The sequence below is a fragment of the Anguilla rostrata genome, chromosome 7, assembly GCF_018555375.3.
Source record: "Anguilla rostrata isolate EN2019 chromosome 7, ASM1855537v3, whole genome shotgun sequence".
NCBI classification, from domain to species: Eukaryota; Metazoa; Chordata; class Actinopteri; order Anguilliformes; family Anguillidae; genus Anguilla; species Anguilla rostrata.
This window is the reverse complement of record NC_057939.1, coordinates 49,978,112-49,992,083: the sequence shown is the minus strand read 5'-3', so window position 1 is coordinate 49,992,083 and position 13,972 is coordinate 49,978,112. Positions and strand designations below refer to the sequence as shown.

At 46.1% G+C, this 13,972-nt stretch overlaps 1 protein-coding gene across 5 annotated transcripts in view; it reads left to right on the top strand.

Annotated features, from left to right (window-relative positions):
* Nucleotides 1-13,972, top strand: part of LOC135259944 (receptor-type tyrosine-protein phosphatase delta-like) — a 550,399-nt gene that overhangs the window by 501,812 nt on the left and 34,615 nt on the right. For 4 of the 5 annotated variants that reach the window (XM_064344911.1, XM_064344908.1, XM_064344909.1 and 1 more), the window contains 9 exons: nucleotides 846-1,039; nucleotides 1,776-1,802; nucleotides 2,957-3,074; nucleotides 4,523-5,110; nucleotides 5,536-5,636; nucleotides 6,101-6,357; nucleotides 7,721-7,814; nucleotides 11,088-11,297; nucleotides 12,465-12,625. In XM_064344911.1, the coding sequence (XP_064200981.1) occupies nucleotides 846-1,039; nucleotides 1,776-1,802; nucleotides 2,957-3,074; nucleotides 4,523-5,110; nucleotides 5,536-5,636; nucleotides 6,101-6,357; nucleotides 7,721-7,814; nucleotides 11,088-11,297; nucleotides 12,465-12,625 (1,750 nt within the window). The remainder of the gene's footprint in view (nucleotides 1-845; nucleotides 1,040-1,775; nucleotides 1,803-2,956; nucleotides 3,075-4,522; nucleotides 5,111-5,535; nucleotides 5,637-6,100; nucleotides 6,358-7,720; nucleotides 7,815-11,087; nucleotides 11,298-12,464; nucleotides 12,626-13,972) is intronic. The other variant, XM_064344912.1, reaches the window with a different exon arrangement.

Here is a 13,972-nt window from a genome sequence, read left to right as displayed (position 1 = left end):
TCCAGTGCGGCCCTAGCCACCCGCGTCCTCAAATCCCGTAACAGTACCCCTCCCCCAACCCTGACCCCCAGCTTTTAACTAACCCTCCTCCTGGCACAATTTTTTCTCTCAATTTACTAACTTGGATCCTTCAGATTTTTCTTGCTGTGCATCATATTTTTATCCAACTTTTAAGACTCAATGACATTTTTTAAACAATTTTTTTTCTATTTTTACCAATTTCAAACAAATTTCAACAAGTGGTATGAACTTTTATGACCTTTTGTGACCTCTTTCTTCTTCAAACTGCTACAGGCCTTACACTTCTTTGAATCCCAACTGTCACATTTAATGTTTTAAACTTTTTGACTTTTTTTTCATGTGACATTAATTACAGTATTTTTGTTCCTGATTCAACTTGACTAAAAGCCAAGTTATCAGACAGTGGGAAGAACGCAAGAAGGGATGCTTTTTGGCCACTGATAGCATTTTTTTGAACTTTTTATTTCAATTTTTCAAAACAATTCATTGCCAAATTCTTCCGAGATGCTTTCATCACTGAAGCATCTCTTTTGGCACTTTTTTATTTTTATTTTTTAACAGTTACATTTTTATTCCATATTTTTAATTCACCAATCCCATTTTTACTGTCTTCTCAAAGTGTTAGGTCAGATGTCAGACCATTTTTGAGGTTGTTTTTTTTTTTTTTTTTTGCTTGCCATTGTTGAAATATCGATGTCGTTCAGCACTTGTGATACTTTTGTACTTTTGAAATATTTTTCCCCTAAAGTTGACTCCCCTGGAGTTGGCCAGGAGGGGGCGATCTCTGTAATCTTGACTTCTTTTATCCCGTGGTGTTCTTCCAGTTCCCAGCGGTCCCCCTCGTAAAGTCGAGGTGGAGGCTGTCAACTCCTCGTCAATTAAAGTGATCTGGCGCTCCCCGGTGCCCAACAGACAGCACGGCCAGATTCGGGGGTACCAGGTTCATTATGTCAAGATGGTAAATGGGGAGCCAACTGGACAACCTGTCATTAAGGACATCCTAATCGACGATGCACAGGTAACCGATCCCGAGCTCTGATCCATCCCTCCTCGTTCTCGCCTGAGCAGAGCATTTTCGAGTTTTATGCAAATTCTATTTTACATGGCACTCTTCCCTATTCTCCCATTTAAATGCATGCTGCAGTATTTTCTCGTTTGATTGACATGCGCTACTCAGAATAATTTGTCCAGGAGAATGAGTTTCATGAAAATAAGTCTTGGTGAGTGCATATCGGTTGCTAGAGAATGCGGGTTGATGGAAAAGGTTCACATATAGCGTTTGCATCAGTGGGAAGTGCCCGTGGAATATTATTCACAGCATATGCGCACATTGCATTCTGAAGATAAAGAAAATGGTTAGCATTAAAAGATTAAATGTAAATGCCATAGCATCCCATATGCACTGTTTAGATCCTCAGGACTGTGTTTGGGTTGCATACAGAAGATCAAATTCCCGGGAAGTTGAATTTATATGGAACTGAATCAAAATGAAGAATGTGAAATGAAGGGTGTGTGTGTGCGTGTGCACATGTGAGTGTGAGTGTGAGTGTGTGCATGTGTGTGTGTATGTGTGCGTGTGTGTGTGTATGTTCATGGGTATGTTCATGTGTGTGCGTTCGTACATGCGTTCGTGCGTGTGTGTGTGTGTGTGTGTGTGTGCGTGTTTAGGTGTGTGTGTGTGCCTTCAGTTCTCCATCTCTCCTGCCATCTGTACTTAGCCCCTTTTCTCTTCTTCTCCTTTCATTCCTAATCAGTGGGAATATGATGACTCAACTGAACATGTGAGTAAATATGGATCTCTGCACAAGTGTGACTCCTGTCTCATCGCAGCCTTTCCTAAAGCAGCCTAAACCAAAACCTTTCCTCTTTCATTGTCTGTTTATGCCATCTTAGTAGTATTGTAATTGCTGATATGTTTTTATTTCGCTTTTTTTTCCGTCGTTGTCTGTGAATTTGCACGCGCCTTTTGCAAACTTCCGCCGGCTTTTCCTGCGATGCTCTGATAAAAATGGCTGATGCCTCTCTTAACAACTAGCGCTGATTGGGAAAGCGCAGTCTTTTTCAGAGTAATTAGATTTTAATGCAGGTCCGCCGCTCCTTACTTCATTAGTACACCAGGCTGGTGCTCCTGCCTTCGGCTGCATGAAATTAAGTCCCTGTTTCCACGGCAGTGGGAAGGGAAGGGAAGGCGATGCATGATCTTCCGAAAGTGGCGTAGAACTACGGAGTATAGAGCAGCGGTTTAGTGTAAGGCAGCTTTTTTGGATTTAATCGATCCTAAATCGGAAAAAGCTTGATTTCCCCCCCCACCCCCCACCACTCCCGGTGCCATGTTGCTTCTTTCTTTTTCACGGGTGCCATGGCAACTCCCGCCCATTCACGGAGAGGCATATTTCTCAACCTCTGACGTGTTGATTCAAGCTTGTACGTTTTGAGCTTTGACAAAACCCCCATTAACTTCTGCCTGCACGTATGAAAACAGTCTCTCGGCTGAAAAAACTGCATAAAATGCTGTTGTGCTTAAAAAAAAAGATGGCAGGCCAGCGATGTAACGACACACTTGCAGAAAATGCATATTAATACATTGTCCGACAAATGTACGGGTTAATCACCAAAGCTGTGTAGTTGAAGTAAACGCACCCATCTCTCTCTCACACGCACGCACGCGCACACATGCACACACGTAAGCACCTACAGTACACACACATACACACAAACATATACGCACACACACGCACGCACATACACATACACACACACACGCAAATATATATGAATGTGGTGTGTTTACCTGAGTTACATTCATACAGCAGGGGAAGAGATGCATATCCCCCTCTTGCTCAGTGGTCAATAGAACGGATGAGAACGCAGGCCATTGTCCATTAGGCTCAAACGGGGGAGTTGGTTTCTGAAAATACTTTTTTTTTTCCCGCAGGAGATGATCGTTACCGAGCTCCAGGCCGAAACCACGTACTCCGTCGCCGTGGCAGCGTACACTACTAAAGGTGACGGGGCTCGGAGCAAGCCAAAGCAGGTCACCACGACAGCCGCAGGTACCTTTCTCCATTCACCAAATAACGGAAATATCTGTCCTCTGAATCAGCCAGCCAGCCAAGGCTCCAACCCCCCCCTAAGCTGTGATCGTCGCAAATGCACGAAATGGACCTCTCTTCGCCCCTTAGCTGTTAGGACGGCTAATTGCCTGCTCATTTATGAAAATGGTTTAAATTCAAGTCACCTTTTTGGTTTCACATTCACTGAGATGAAATAACTGCTGTAAAATTAGGTGGGAGGTGCGGAAAGAGAATAAAGTTCACAATTCAAGAAGAAGGTTTTTTTTTTTTTTTTTTGCCGGTTGGTATTTTTAAAAAAAGCACTTCGCACGGAATATGACGGGTTCTCGGCATGTAATTATGCTTTCCATAAAAGCGGCCTGAAAACCTATTTCAAACCTGCCTGCCTTGTCAGAAATTGGACTCAGTGTTCTTAAAGCAAGGCAGTTGGCAGAAAGGTAGTTTGCACCCTCCCTCTAATTGATAAAATACATAAGGTAAAAATGAATTATATTAGTATAACAGCAATAGGACTTGACAGGAGCATATTTCACAGCTGTCAGCTCCTGCCTGCGTTTTGCATACCGCGTGAACGTTTCCGGGCTTGATAGCACAGGTTTGAGCTTATCTGCGAGACTGCAAAAAAAATAAATGGCAAATTTGCTTGAAGACATCAGCGAGCTAGATCTTCTATTACAAATGTGAAAAATCATGAGCTCTGCTGGAGGACTGTCTGCCCTTCGCCACTGACCTGGGATCAGTTTGCAGGCTCCAGGTTCTCAGGCCAACACTAAATGTAAAATCGAATCAAATTAAATTGGTTTTATTTGTATTGCGCTTTTTGCAGAAAACTGCCAGAAAGACTCTTTACAGAGTAGCGGAAAGCAAAACACCAGCAAAAACCAGGTCTGAACCCCCAAATAGGAAGCACCTGAGGTAAAAAAAAAAAAAAAAAAGAAAAACCCTCAAATAGTGGTCCAGATGGGAAGAAATCTCGAGAGGAACCCGGCAATAGTTTGTATGGTTTGACAGAATGCCACTTCCATTTTGGTGAGGTGCACACTTACCAGATGAAGTACATACAGCTGCTATAGCATGATGCAGTGAATAAATCAGTCTGTCAATCAATCAGTCAGATTTGACTGGCGTATAGGAAGAAACCCTGGGAGGAGCCAGACTCAGTAACAGGAACCAATCCTCCTCTGGCTAAATCAGGAAGTGGGTTCATAGGGACGAACATGGGCATGGATTTTCAGTCAGTGTAATCTAACCACTACAATTTTCATCCAGTCAGCTCAGTTGTGGCTGTATGAATATACATTGTATGAATATGAAGCACAATTACATAGCTGCATACAGTGGTACAGAACAGCTGGTATTATATCGAACATTGTCAACCATACGCCTTGGTTGTTTAAGTTTGTGATTTTATGGTCGTGTTCTTCCAGTGCCAGACAAGCCCAGACTCACGGTCAATCGCACGAATATGGGCACCGCCCTCCTCCAGTGGCACCCCCCGGCGGCGACCTACGGCCCCCTGCAAGGGTACCGCCTGCGGTTCGGCCGCAAGGACGTGGAGCCCCTCACGGTCATGGAGTTCCCGGAGCGGGAGAACCACTACACCGCCAAGGCCATCCACAAGGGGGCCTCCTACGTCTTCCGCCTCTCGGCCCGGAACAGGGCGGGCTTCGGGGAGGAGACGGTGAAGGAGATCACCACCCCGGAGGACGTGCCCAGCGGCTACCCGCAGGACATCGCGGCGGAGGGCGCCACCACCGCCACCGTCCAGGTCAGCTGGAAGCCCGTGGCTCTGGCGGAGCAGAACGGCAACGTCGTCAAGTACGCCCTGCAGTACAAGGACATAAACAGCCCCCGGAACCCGTCCGAGCTGTTCATCACCGCGCCCGAGTCCGCCGTCACTCTCGACGGCCTGAAAGCGGACACCACGTACGATATCAAAATGTGCGCGTTCACCAGCAAGGGCTCGGGTCCCTATAGCCCCAGTGTCCAGTTCAGGACACAGCCCCTGGATCAAGGTAGGACCTCCCCACCCTTCCCCATCACACCCCACCTCCCCACCCCTCCCCCCACCCCCCTTCTCTGGTCCTCTTCCCCAGAATTAAAAAAACAAAGGAGGGAGGAGGGTTTTGGCGCTGTTCTGGCATAGCTAAATGCATGGCACCAGTTACACTGTGCGGCAGGACGAAGGTATAGTACTGTGTACAAGTGCTCATCTCGGTCGTCTAGTCTAATGCTAATGAATGCTAGGCTCTCGAAAGCAGTCGCTTGCCCGAGAACAGGTAAGGTGTAGCTCTGAAGCCTCTGAGGGCTTTCAGACCAGTTACGGGGCGTGGCACGCAGGTAAGTCTGCCCAAGAACGGCCGTTCAAAGGGGCGTGGTCGTAGAGCGCGAGGGAGCCCTAGCAACGTGCCTAAATCATCTGCACTGCCTTTCTTTTTAGCAGTGTTCGCAAAAAATTTTCACGTGAAAGCTGCAATGAAGACGTCGGTGCTGCTCACCTGGGAGATTCCTGAAAACTATAACCCAGCCCAGCCGTTTACTGTGAGTGCCGCCTTCTCAAAGAAAAATCTGTCTCTTTTCCCAGTCAAAATGTTTTGTGTTTCATCATAAAAAAGGAGATTAGGATTGGGTTTTTTGGGGTAAAATACTACTTATGTTCATCATAAAAGATAACGTATATTTGGGGCCAGAAGACAGCATATAAAAGCATTTCAGAAACCTCATATTTTCAGTGGAAACAAGTAAACAAATACAGATCTAACAACACAGACATTTCAAATTACAGCAACAAGACCACAACAATAGAAAAGTGTAACGGTAATGCAGTAATACAGAAGATGCAAGTGGTAGACTTAAACTAGTCACTGATGCGTTTCAGTTTCTGAAATGATGCGTTGTTATCAATATTAGGTTTCTCAGTGTTGGAAATCATTGTGTGCTTTTATGATCGATCATCAGTTAGCATGGGTTGGCCTTTAACTCTTGACGGTCCCCCCGATGGTTAGATCCTGTACGACAACGGGCAGAGCGTGGAGGTGGACGGCAAGCTGACCCAGAAGCTGATCACCAACCTGCAGCCGCAGACGCAGTACTCCTTCCTCCTGACCAACCGCGGGAACAGCGCCGGCGGGCTCCAGCACCGCGTCTCCACCATGACGGCGCCCGACGTCCTGCGCACCAAGCCCTACCTGATCGGCAAGACCAAGTCCGACGGCATGGTGACCGTGGAGCTGCCGTCGGTGCAGACCACGGAGAAAGTGCGGTGAGTTTCGGAGATCGCTGGCTCCAGCGCCGACAAGTGATTTCAGTGGGGTTTCGGGCGCTAATGTTGCTAATTGCTAATATCAATATAGATCGTTGCTACTATCAGTGCTAATATTGCTAATTGCTAATATCAATGTTAATATAGATCATTGCTAATATCAATGCTAATATTGCTAATTGCTAATATCAATGTTAATGTAGATCATTGCTAATATTGGTGCTAATATTGCTAATTGCTGATAACAATTTTAATATTGCCAGTTGTTAATATCAATGCAAATTTTGCTACTTGCTAATATCAATGCTAATATTCATGCTAATATTGTTTCAAGGGTAATTTCCATAGTCTGTTCCAAACACAACACATTATTTAAACAGCTCCATTGCTCACCAACCTTTTTTTTTTTTTTGACAAAATTACAAGGAGGCTCTGTTTTGAATCCCACTGGACTGAATGCCAGTGGAAGACGTAGTGAGCATCAGCTGCTAATAATGCTCATTTGATTCAAGGCTGATTTCCACTGTCAGCTCCATAATTGGGCTGTCTGTCCACATCTCTGTCACGCGTTTGATCTTCTCAGCTCTGCAACCCCTACATCTGTTTCGTTTCATTTATTTACAGTTATCTATTAATTTCGTTTCATTTTCTTCGTGTTCCGTGCGCCGGGCGCGGGAAAAAGAGGCACCTACAGCAGATGCCGGATCAGCGGGCGATCGAGAATAAGCGCAATTTCAGAGGGTGGAGAATGACTTTAAAAAATAAAGAAAAAATGTAAAAAATCTGCCATTTTGATCTTCTCAGCCGCGCTGGAGGTGCTGCTCACCGCTGTTCCCGCGCGGATTTAAGCTAATTAGGGTCCCGTTTCCCCGTCGCATCGACTTCCTGACTGCGCCGGCTCTCCAGCGCCCAGGCTGGCAGAACCGCGGCCCGCGCTCAGCCCAAACGAATGGAAATCCCTTTCATTTCGGCTCAAAAACCGAGGCGCCTAATTGGCCCACCAGGCCCCGCCCGGCGAGGTGCGACAGCCCCCCCCCCCCCCCCGCTCGAATTCACCGATCGCGACTCAATTAAAAAAAACCCAAAACACGGGGAAGAAAAAAAGACCAACCTAATGAAATCGGTCACAAAGAAACACAGACTTAATTTAACGGAGAGCGTTTCATTAATTTATTTTGGGCCATTTGAGGGAAATGAGGAGGACGTGACATGGGGAGGGCTGTGGGGAAGGAGGGGGTCTCAGCCGGGTTTGGTGTCAATGAAGGGGGTGGATGAAGAACCCCGCTTCAGCCCAAACTGCGCGGGTGTTCCCAGCTGTGCGGAGCCTGACACCTCTCTGACCTCTGTCCCGCTCGTCCCACAGGGGGTACTACATCGTGGTGGTGCCTTTGAAGAAGCAGCGTGGCGGGAAATTCGCCAACCCCTGGGACAGTCCCGACGAAATGGACCTGGAGGAGGTACGTTGGGACGGCCGCCACCTCATGACCACGTGAAAGGAAAGTTCCACAAACAAAACAAAACTAAACATGCACAAAAAAAACGTGACGTAAAATTCTCAGTGGCCCTGGGGATTATTTTTTAGATTGTGTAAATATTGTATCTATTTTCTATGTGTGGCGGCTTGAGTGGGAACCTGGTAATGCATCATGTGCTAGTCTCGCTTTCGTCCTGGAGACACAGTCGTATCGCCAGCTCGTCGCACGCTCGCGTTGCAAGACATGTCTCTCGGTCTCTCGGGGAGAAAAAAGGAGGCGAAGGGGTCCATGGGAAGGCGAATCAAAGACCCTTTGTGCGTTTTCACGTGACAGTTTTCTGTGGCGGCTGCCCTTGCCTGCCTAGCACGTTCCTCTAAGCCTTCCACAGACACCGTCGGAGCGAGCGTCAAAAAAAGCCCGTATAATCCTCGCCCGACTGCAGGGGAGAGAATTTTAATGAGAGGCGGCTCGCGAAGCGTTTATCTGTGTAATGGTTTCGTTAAGGACATTAGCTAAATTCTGACTGTCTGTCTCGGAAAAAAAAAAAAAGGCATTCTTCACACAACTTGACATGTAATACCCTCCTTGTCCCTGTAATAACAATGTGTATCAACGAGATGGGGTTTTACCAAAGGGAATCTTTTGTGAGTTTGAACATCTTTTGTGTTGTGTCGGTTTTAAAAATAGAATAGCGTGTAAAAATCGTGCTGGATTTTGTCCACTAGCGAGACACGTTTCTCTCGCGCGGAATCGACGGCGCTGCTGTCTGAAGTGGCTTTGTTCCGGAGCTCAGCTCGCTCGATGGCGTTTCGGCGTGACTGATAATCAAACAGTAGCGCCGGTAGAATTTATTTGTCAATATTCGCCCGTCGCCTTTGAAAAAGTTCTCCCAAGGGCGATGGGTTGAGCAGTCGTGACAGCAGAAGCAGGCACATATGATTGAAGACATTATCAGGTTCCCGTCCCCCCACCGCGGAGCTGGGGCCATGATAGAGTCGACAGCTGTCGGCACCAGTGATGTCTAATAATAATGGTCTTAGCTCCCGGGAAAGCCGAAACACCGACTCACCTGGTTTTATTTCATTGCTTCGGATTCACCTCATTGAGATGCACGTTAATTAGCCTGTCCTGTTTCCGTTCTAACTAGATACTATTTATGTATACACACTCTGCATATTTATATCTGCTCCAGACCTTTAGCCCTTATTAGCCCATTAGCACGTAAAGCATCACGTTAGCCCATTAGCACGTAAACCACCACTACAGAGCCAGCCAATGTTAAAGATAGCCACGTGCTAAAATGCGAATCCTATATACCGTAAAATAATTTTTAACCTGCATTTAACTGCTTACAATGCTCAGCGTTTCCTGGGGACTGGCTGTTGCTGCTCTACTCGAATTTGCCTGACAACATCTCGTTTTTAAATGAAATATTAAATTGTCTACTGGCGCCACGCTGGTAACGTTTGTATGCTAGCTTGCCACCACACGTTAGCTACACTGCCAGGGGAAACTCTCTTCCCGGTTTCCGGAGCCATATATTTTCACTGTTGTTGGAGACAGGCATTTATTTTCGCTTTATGATTTCGTTCCCGGCCATTAAAAGAGGCCGGCTCTCGTTAGAGGCGCAGCGTCTAATGGAAGCTTTACTGTGCAGCGCAGAGCCGTCGTGGGCCCGAGGGCCTGAGCTCGTCTGTGTTAGCACGGCACACCAGCGGTTACACACGGAGGAAAAGAGAAAATGGAGTCACTGGCATTCTCTGTGTTAGCACGATATACCGCCAGGTTGTGCACTGGGAGCAGAGTAACAGTGAATCAAATGGAGTCGCTGGCGTTCTCAGTACCAAGCGGTCCAGAAAATGGCCGCAAACCGCTTTCCCGCAAACGTGTACGGTTCGCACGGACTTTAGAGGCTTCAGACACCGTTCACGCCGCCAAATCGCCATTAGTCATCCCGCCGTGTTGACCCGGGCCGTGCCTCGAGGAGCCGGGGTCCTCTTGGCGCTGACTCTCTGCCCTCGATGTTACTCGCAAGCGGTGTAGGAAAAATAAGGGGCGAAAACAATGGGCCTCTTGTTTCTCCCGGATATTTGTGAAAACCAATCATTTTGCGTGACAGGCCTTCAGAGTAAGCATTATCCCCAGGAGAGGGAAAGAGAGGAGGGAGGGAGAGAGAGACAGAGAGAGATGGGGAGGGAGGGAGAGAGAGAGAGATGGGGAGGGGTGGGAGAGAGAGAGAGCTGGTCAAATAACGAATGCCTTCTCCTTGCAACCTGAACACCGTAAATAAGAGCAGCGGTAGGAGAGTCTTGGATTCTGTCTCCTCCCAATGAATCAAACGTCATATTTTCACACATCAGTTGGCGTTGACTTGCTCCCGATTGGCTTCTACCGCAAAAGTAGGCGGAGCCCCGCACCTCTACATTGAGTCTGGGTTGTGCCATTGGCCGACAACGGAATAACTCTTCCCCCTTATTGGCCTCCCAGCAGTCGGGGGGGGGGAAGAGGGGACGGACGAGCTTCCTGCTACCGAGAGTATATATTTCAGCGTTTATTTAGAAAATGTAATCCATTAAGGAGGTCTTTTCTCCCCTTTGCTTCAGGCTTACATCATAATTTTCATGTATATTTACATTTTTGGCCGAAGTCCAGGCCGTTAATGGCACTCCTAATGTGTACAGTATATTCACTACAATGAGGAGTGGAGAGTGCCTGAGGAATACCCACTGCCCCGTAATGTGCCTTCTTTACTGCCTTCGGTAAAGAGATGCCGTTCGTATTAACGGTCATTTATTTTTCTGTTTGTAATGGTCGCTCGTCAGTTGGGCTAATTTCTTTCTAGATAATTCTGTTTCTATGTAACGTCGCAATGAATCAAAATTTCAGTTTCACAAAGCCTTGAGATATTAATGTTGTTTCATGTTCATATAACCTACCAGGATCGTAGAACCTTAGTGTTTATTCATATTTTTTTATTTGTATTTTATGCATGCATTTAAATAAATACATTGAATTAGCCAGTTTACACTTGTGATTACACTTCACTGGGAAGATTCTGATAGGCTTTTTATTTGAGCAAAAGAATCAGTTGCATTGGTTGCTACACCCCCTTGACCATATGCAGTAGAAAAATAAATTAACAACAAAATAGATTATTAATTATTAATAGCTGTATTTTTATAAAGGGGGGTGAGCGTTTCTCTGCATTGTTGTATGTGTTCTCATTGACCGTTACCATCGTCCGTTTTCCCTCAGCTGCTCAAGGAGATTAACAGGACGAGCAGGAGCCTTCGCCTGAGGAGGCAGCTGGAGCCCAAGGCCTACATCGCCGCCTACTTTAAGGAGCTCCCCACCGAGTTCACCCTGGGAGACAGGCAGATCTACGGCGACTTTGAGAACAAGCAGCTCCAAAACGGCCAGGAGTACGTCTTCTTCGTGCTGGCCGTCCTGGAGATCTCGGAAAATGTGAGTTCTTTTTTTTCTTTTTTTTTTACATGTCTTTTGCCGCCAGGCATTTCCGGGAGCATGCTTCCTGCACGTAAATGAGTGCAGACACCCCCCACACCCCCCAACCCACCGACCCCTCCCCCCCACCCACACCCCCAGTGATTGCTCGAAAGCGAGAGATCTTTCCGGAAGCCACATGCCAGAGTCAGACGCTAAACGTGCAATGTCCTGGCAGGGAGTCATGCCCGGTGGTCATATCCAGCCCCGTGCGGAGGTCGATTTAAAACGCAAACGACTGTGAATTCATATTGCCACTGAGGCTCTGGTAGCACAGCTATTGGGAGAAGGGAAGCTCGCATGGCTATGGCCCACACACCCGTGCCTTTTATTGCGCCAACACATTGGGAACCACACCTCTGGCATTTCAGGGTGCTTGTGGCTAATGAAATGGTGATGAGTTAAATTTCAGCAGTGGTGTAATGTGAATTCTGAGACGTGGGTCTAGCTGTGCCGGCTTGTAGATGTCTGCTGGAGTTATTCCGGTTACAGGTTTTTAGGCTGATAAAGTAGCGGCAGGAAATCTTGGCAGCATCTAAGCATCTTTTTTTTTTTCTTTTTTAGCTCTGGGAATGTCTCGCACAAGCCAGAGAACACCTTGACGTGTGCTAAAGCACGAGTCGATGAGATTTTTCACACTCCAGACTAGTGCTTTTAACGTCGGGGTTCCATAAATCGCAGCCTGAAATGCGTCATGTGACTCCTTTGGAGTTCTGACAATTTGCCGGAAGCCTTTTCCGCAGGGTTTTGTTTTTTCAGAGCAAGAGACAGCAAAGGAAGAAAAAATCCATAATCTCATGCGCTGGTTCCAAGCACTCAGCCTAACGTGCAGTCTTACTTTAATACAGTATTAAAAAATATGAAATTATTTTTTAGAACCTTTTTTTTTTTTGGTTGTTTTGAATGTTTTGAATGATTTTAGATACAATGTATTTGAAGGATTTTTTTTTTTAATGGTGCTGGGTAAGATGTAGCTGTTTCGAGGAAGTGCTTTAAATGACACTCAATACAACGTAGTGGTTTTGAGGAAATGTTTAAATATAATAATAATTGTGAAGCATGCATCAAGGCTTAGCAAGTAGTCTTCAGTGACACTGATGCCTCACCCTTGAACCCGCTGTCGCCCAGACCATGTACGCCACCAGCCCGTACTCTGACCCCGTGGTGTCAGCTGACATCGACCCCCAGCCAATGATCGACGAGGAAGAGGGACTGATCTGGGTGGTGGGCCCGGTGCTCGCCGTGGTCTTCATCATCTGCATCGTCATCGCCATCCTCCTGTACAAGAGGTGAGTGTCGAGGAGCAGAGCTTCCGTGCTTGTGAAAAAACCCGCCTCTTTGCCTCGTGGAAAAAGCTAGCCGGCCGCTCGCCTGACACGGCTCTGTTTTGCCCAAAGGGCGAGACCCCCGATTTGGCGATTATACGCGGTAAAAAAGGTCCCTGAACTCTTATGAGAGACGGCATCCCTCCAGGCAGGCTGCCCCGCGCACCCATTGGATATCTCTGGGGATGGTCGTCATGGCGAAATGCCTTAAAGCTACACAACGGGCTGAAAATACTGATGTCTCTGGCCAATGCCCAATGACTGATGCTGTGTTTGAAAACTGCCCTCAACAGTAATCCGGGTACAATAGAAAAATCTAACAATTTTATGCTAGTTACATCTAAATAATGCTACTTTATATTGACAACTGTGTTGATAATGGGGGTAAAGTATTTATGCATCTTCATGACCATTTAGCTCCCTTTGATAATTCATTAATCATTTATTCGTTTACTTTTGTTAATTGTTGAATTATGGAAGATTTCCAAGAGGACCTCTATCAATGAGAGAACTGTAAGATTATAAGAGTAGGAATTTTACATTTCTGCATATTCCAGGTAGATTTAGTGTACTCAACACTTATAAAATCAATAGCACTGGTTTAGTCAGATTTTCTAGTGCATCACTAGATTTTTTTCTGCTTAACGTGAGAAAATAGATTCCAGTGCTGAGGACAAAGGATAAAGGACAAACAGTGATGTTACCGCTGAACATGAATAATACAATAAACACTCATATAAACCTCTCAAACAGCAGCAAGCGCATTGCTAGCACCGAATTACACAAATCTGCCGTGTCAAGATGTCGGTCATAAACTCCGGATGTTCATTTGAACCGAGAGTCAAGGCTCTTGGTACAACAGCTCACCTGTTTATGAGGTTTATGTTTCTTTTATGAGCATTTTCCAAGGGAAGAAAAAAGCATAAAAAAAGGATGTTATGTTTTCAGGAAGATGCGCCATGATAAATCTAATTAGACAGTAATCATTTGTTTACACCATAACTGTCCTTTTCCGTGATCGTTTTAAGCCTCCGACTCATCAAGCAAAAATGCATATTGTATTAAAGTCGTGTCATCAGTTGGGCTTAATGGCGGCACATCAATTTCCTGATGCAGAAAACTTATATTATTGAGCAAATTACATGAAAAAAAAACCCTGTTCTCATCCCTCCTGGCACCTCTATCACCTGCTGCAACCAGGTGTACGTTTAATGCAAGGTATATGCATACAAGATAAACGATTTCCCTCAAGTTTAATGCTGATGTGGTTATTTTTTGCGTACTCAGATGAAAGCTAATTTCCGTGGCCGG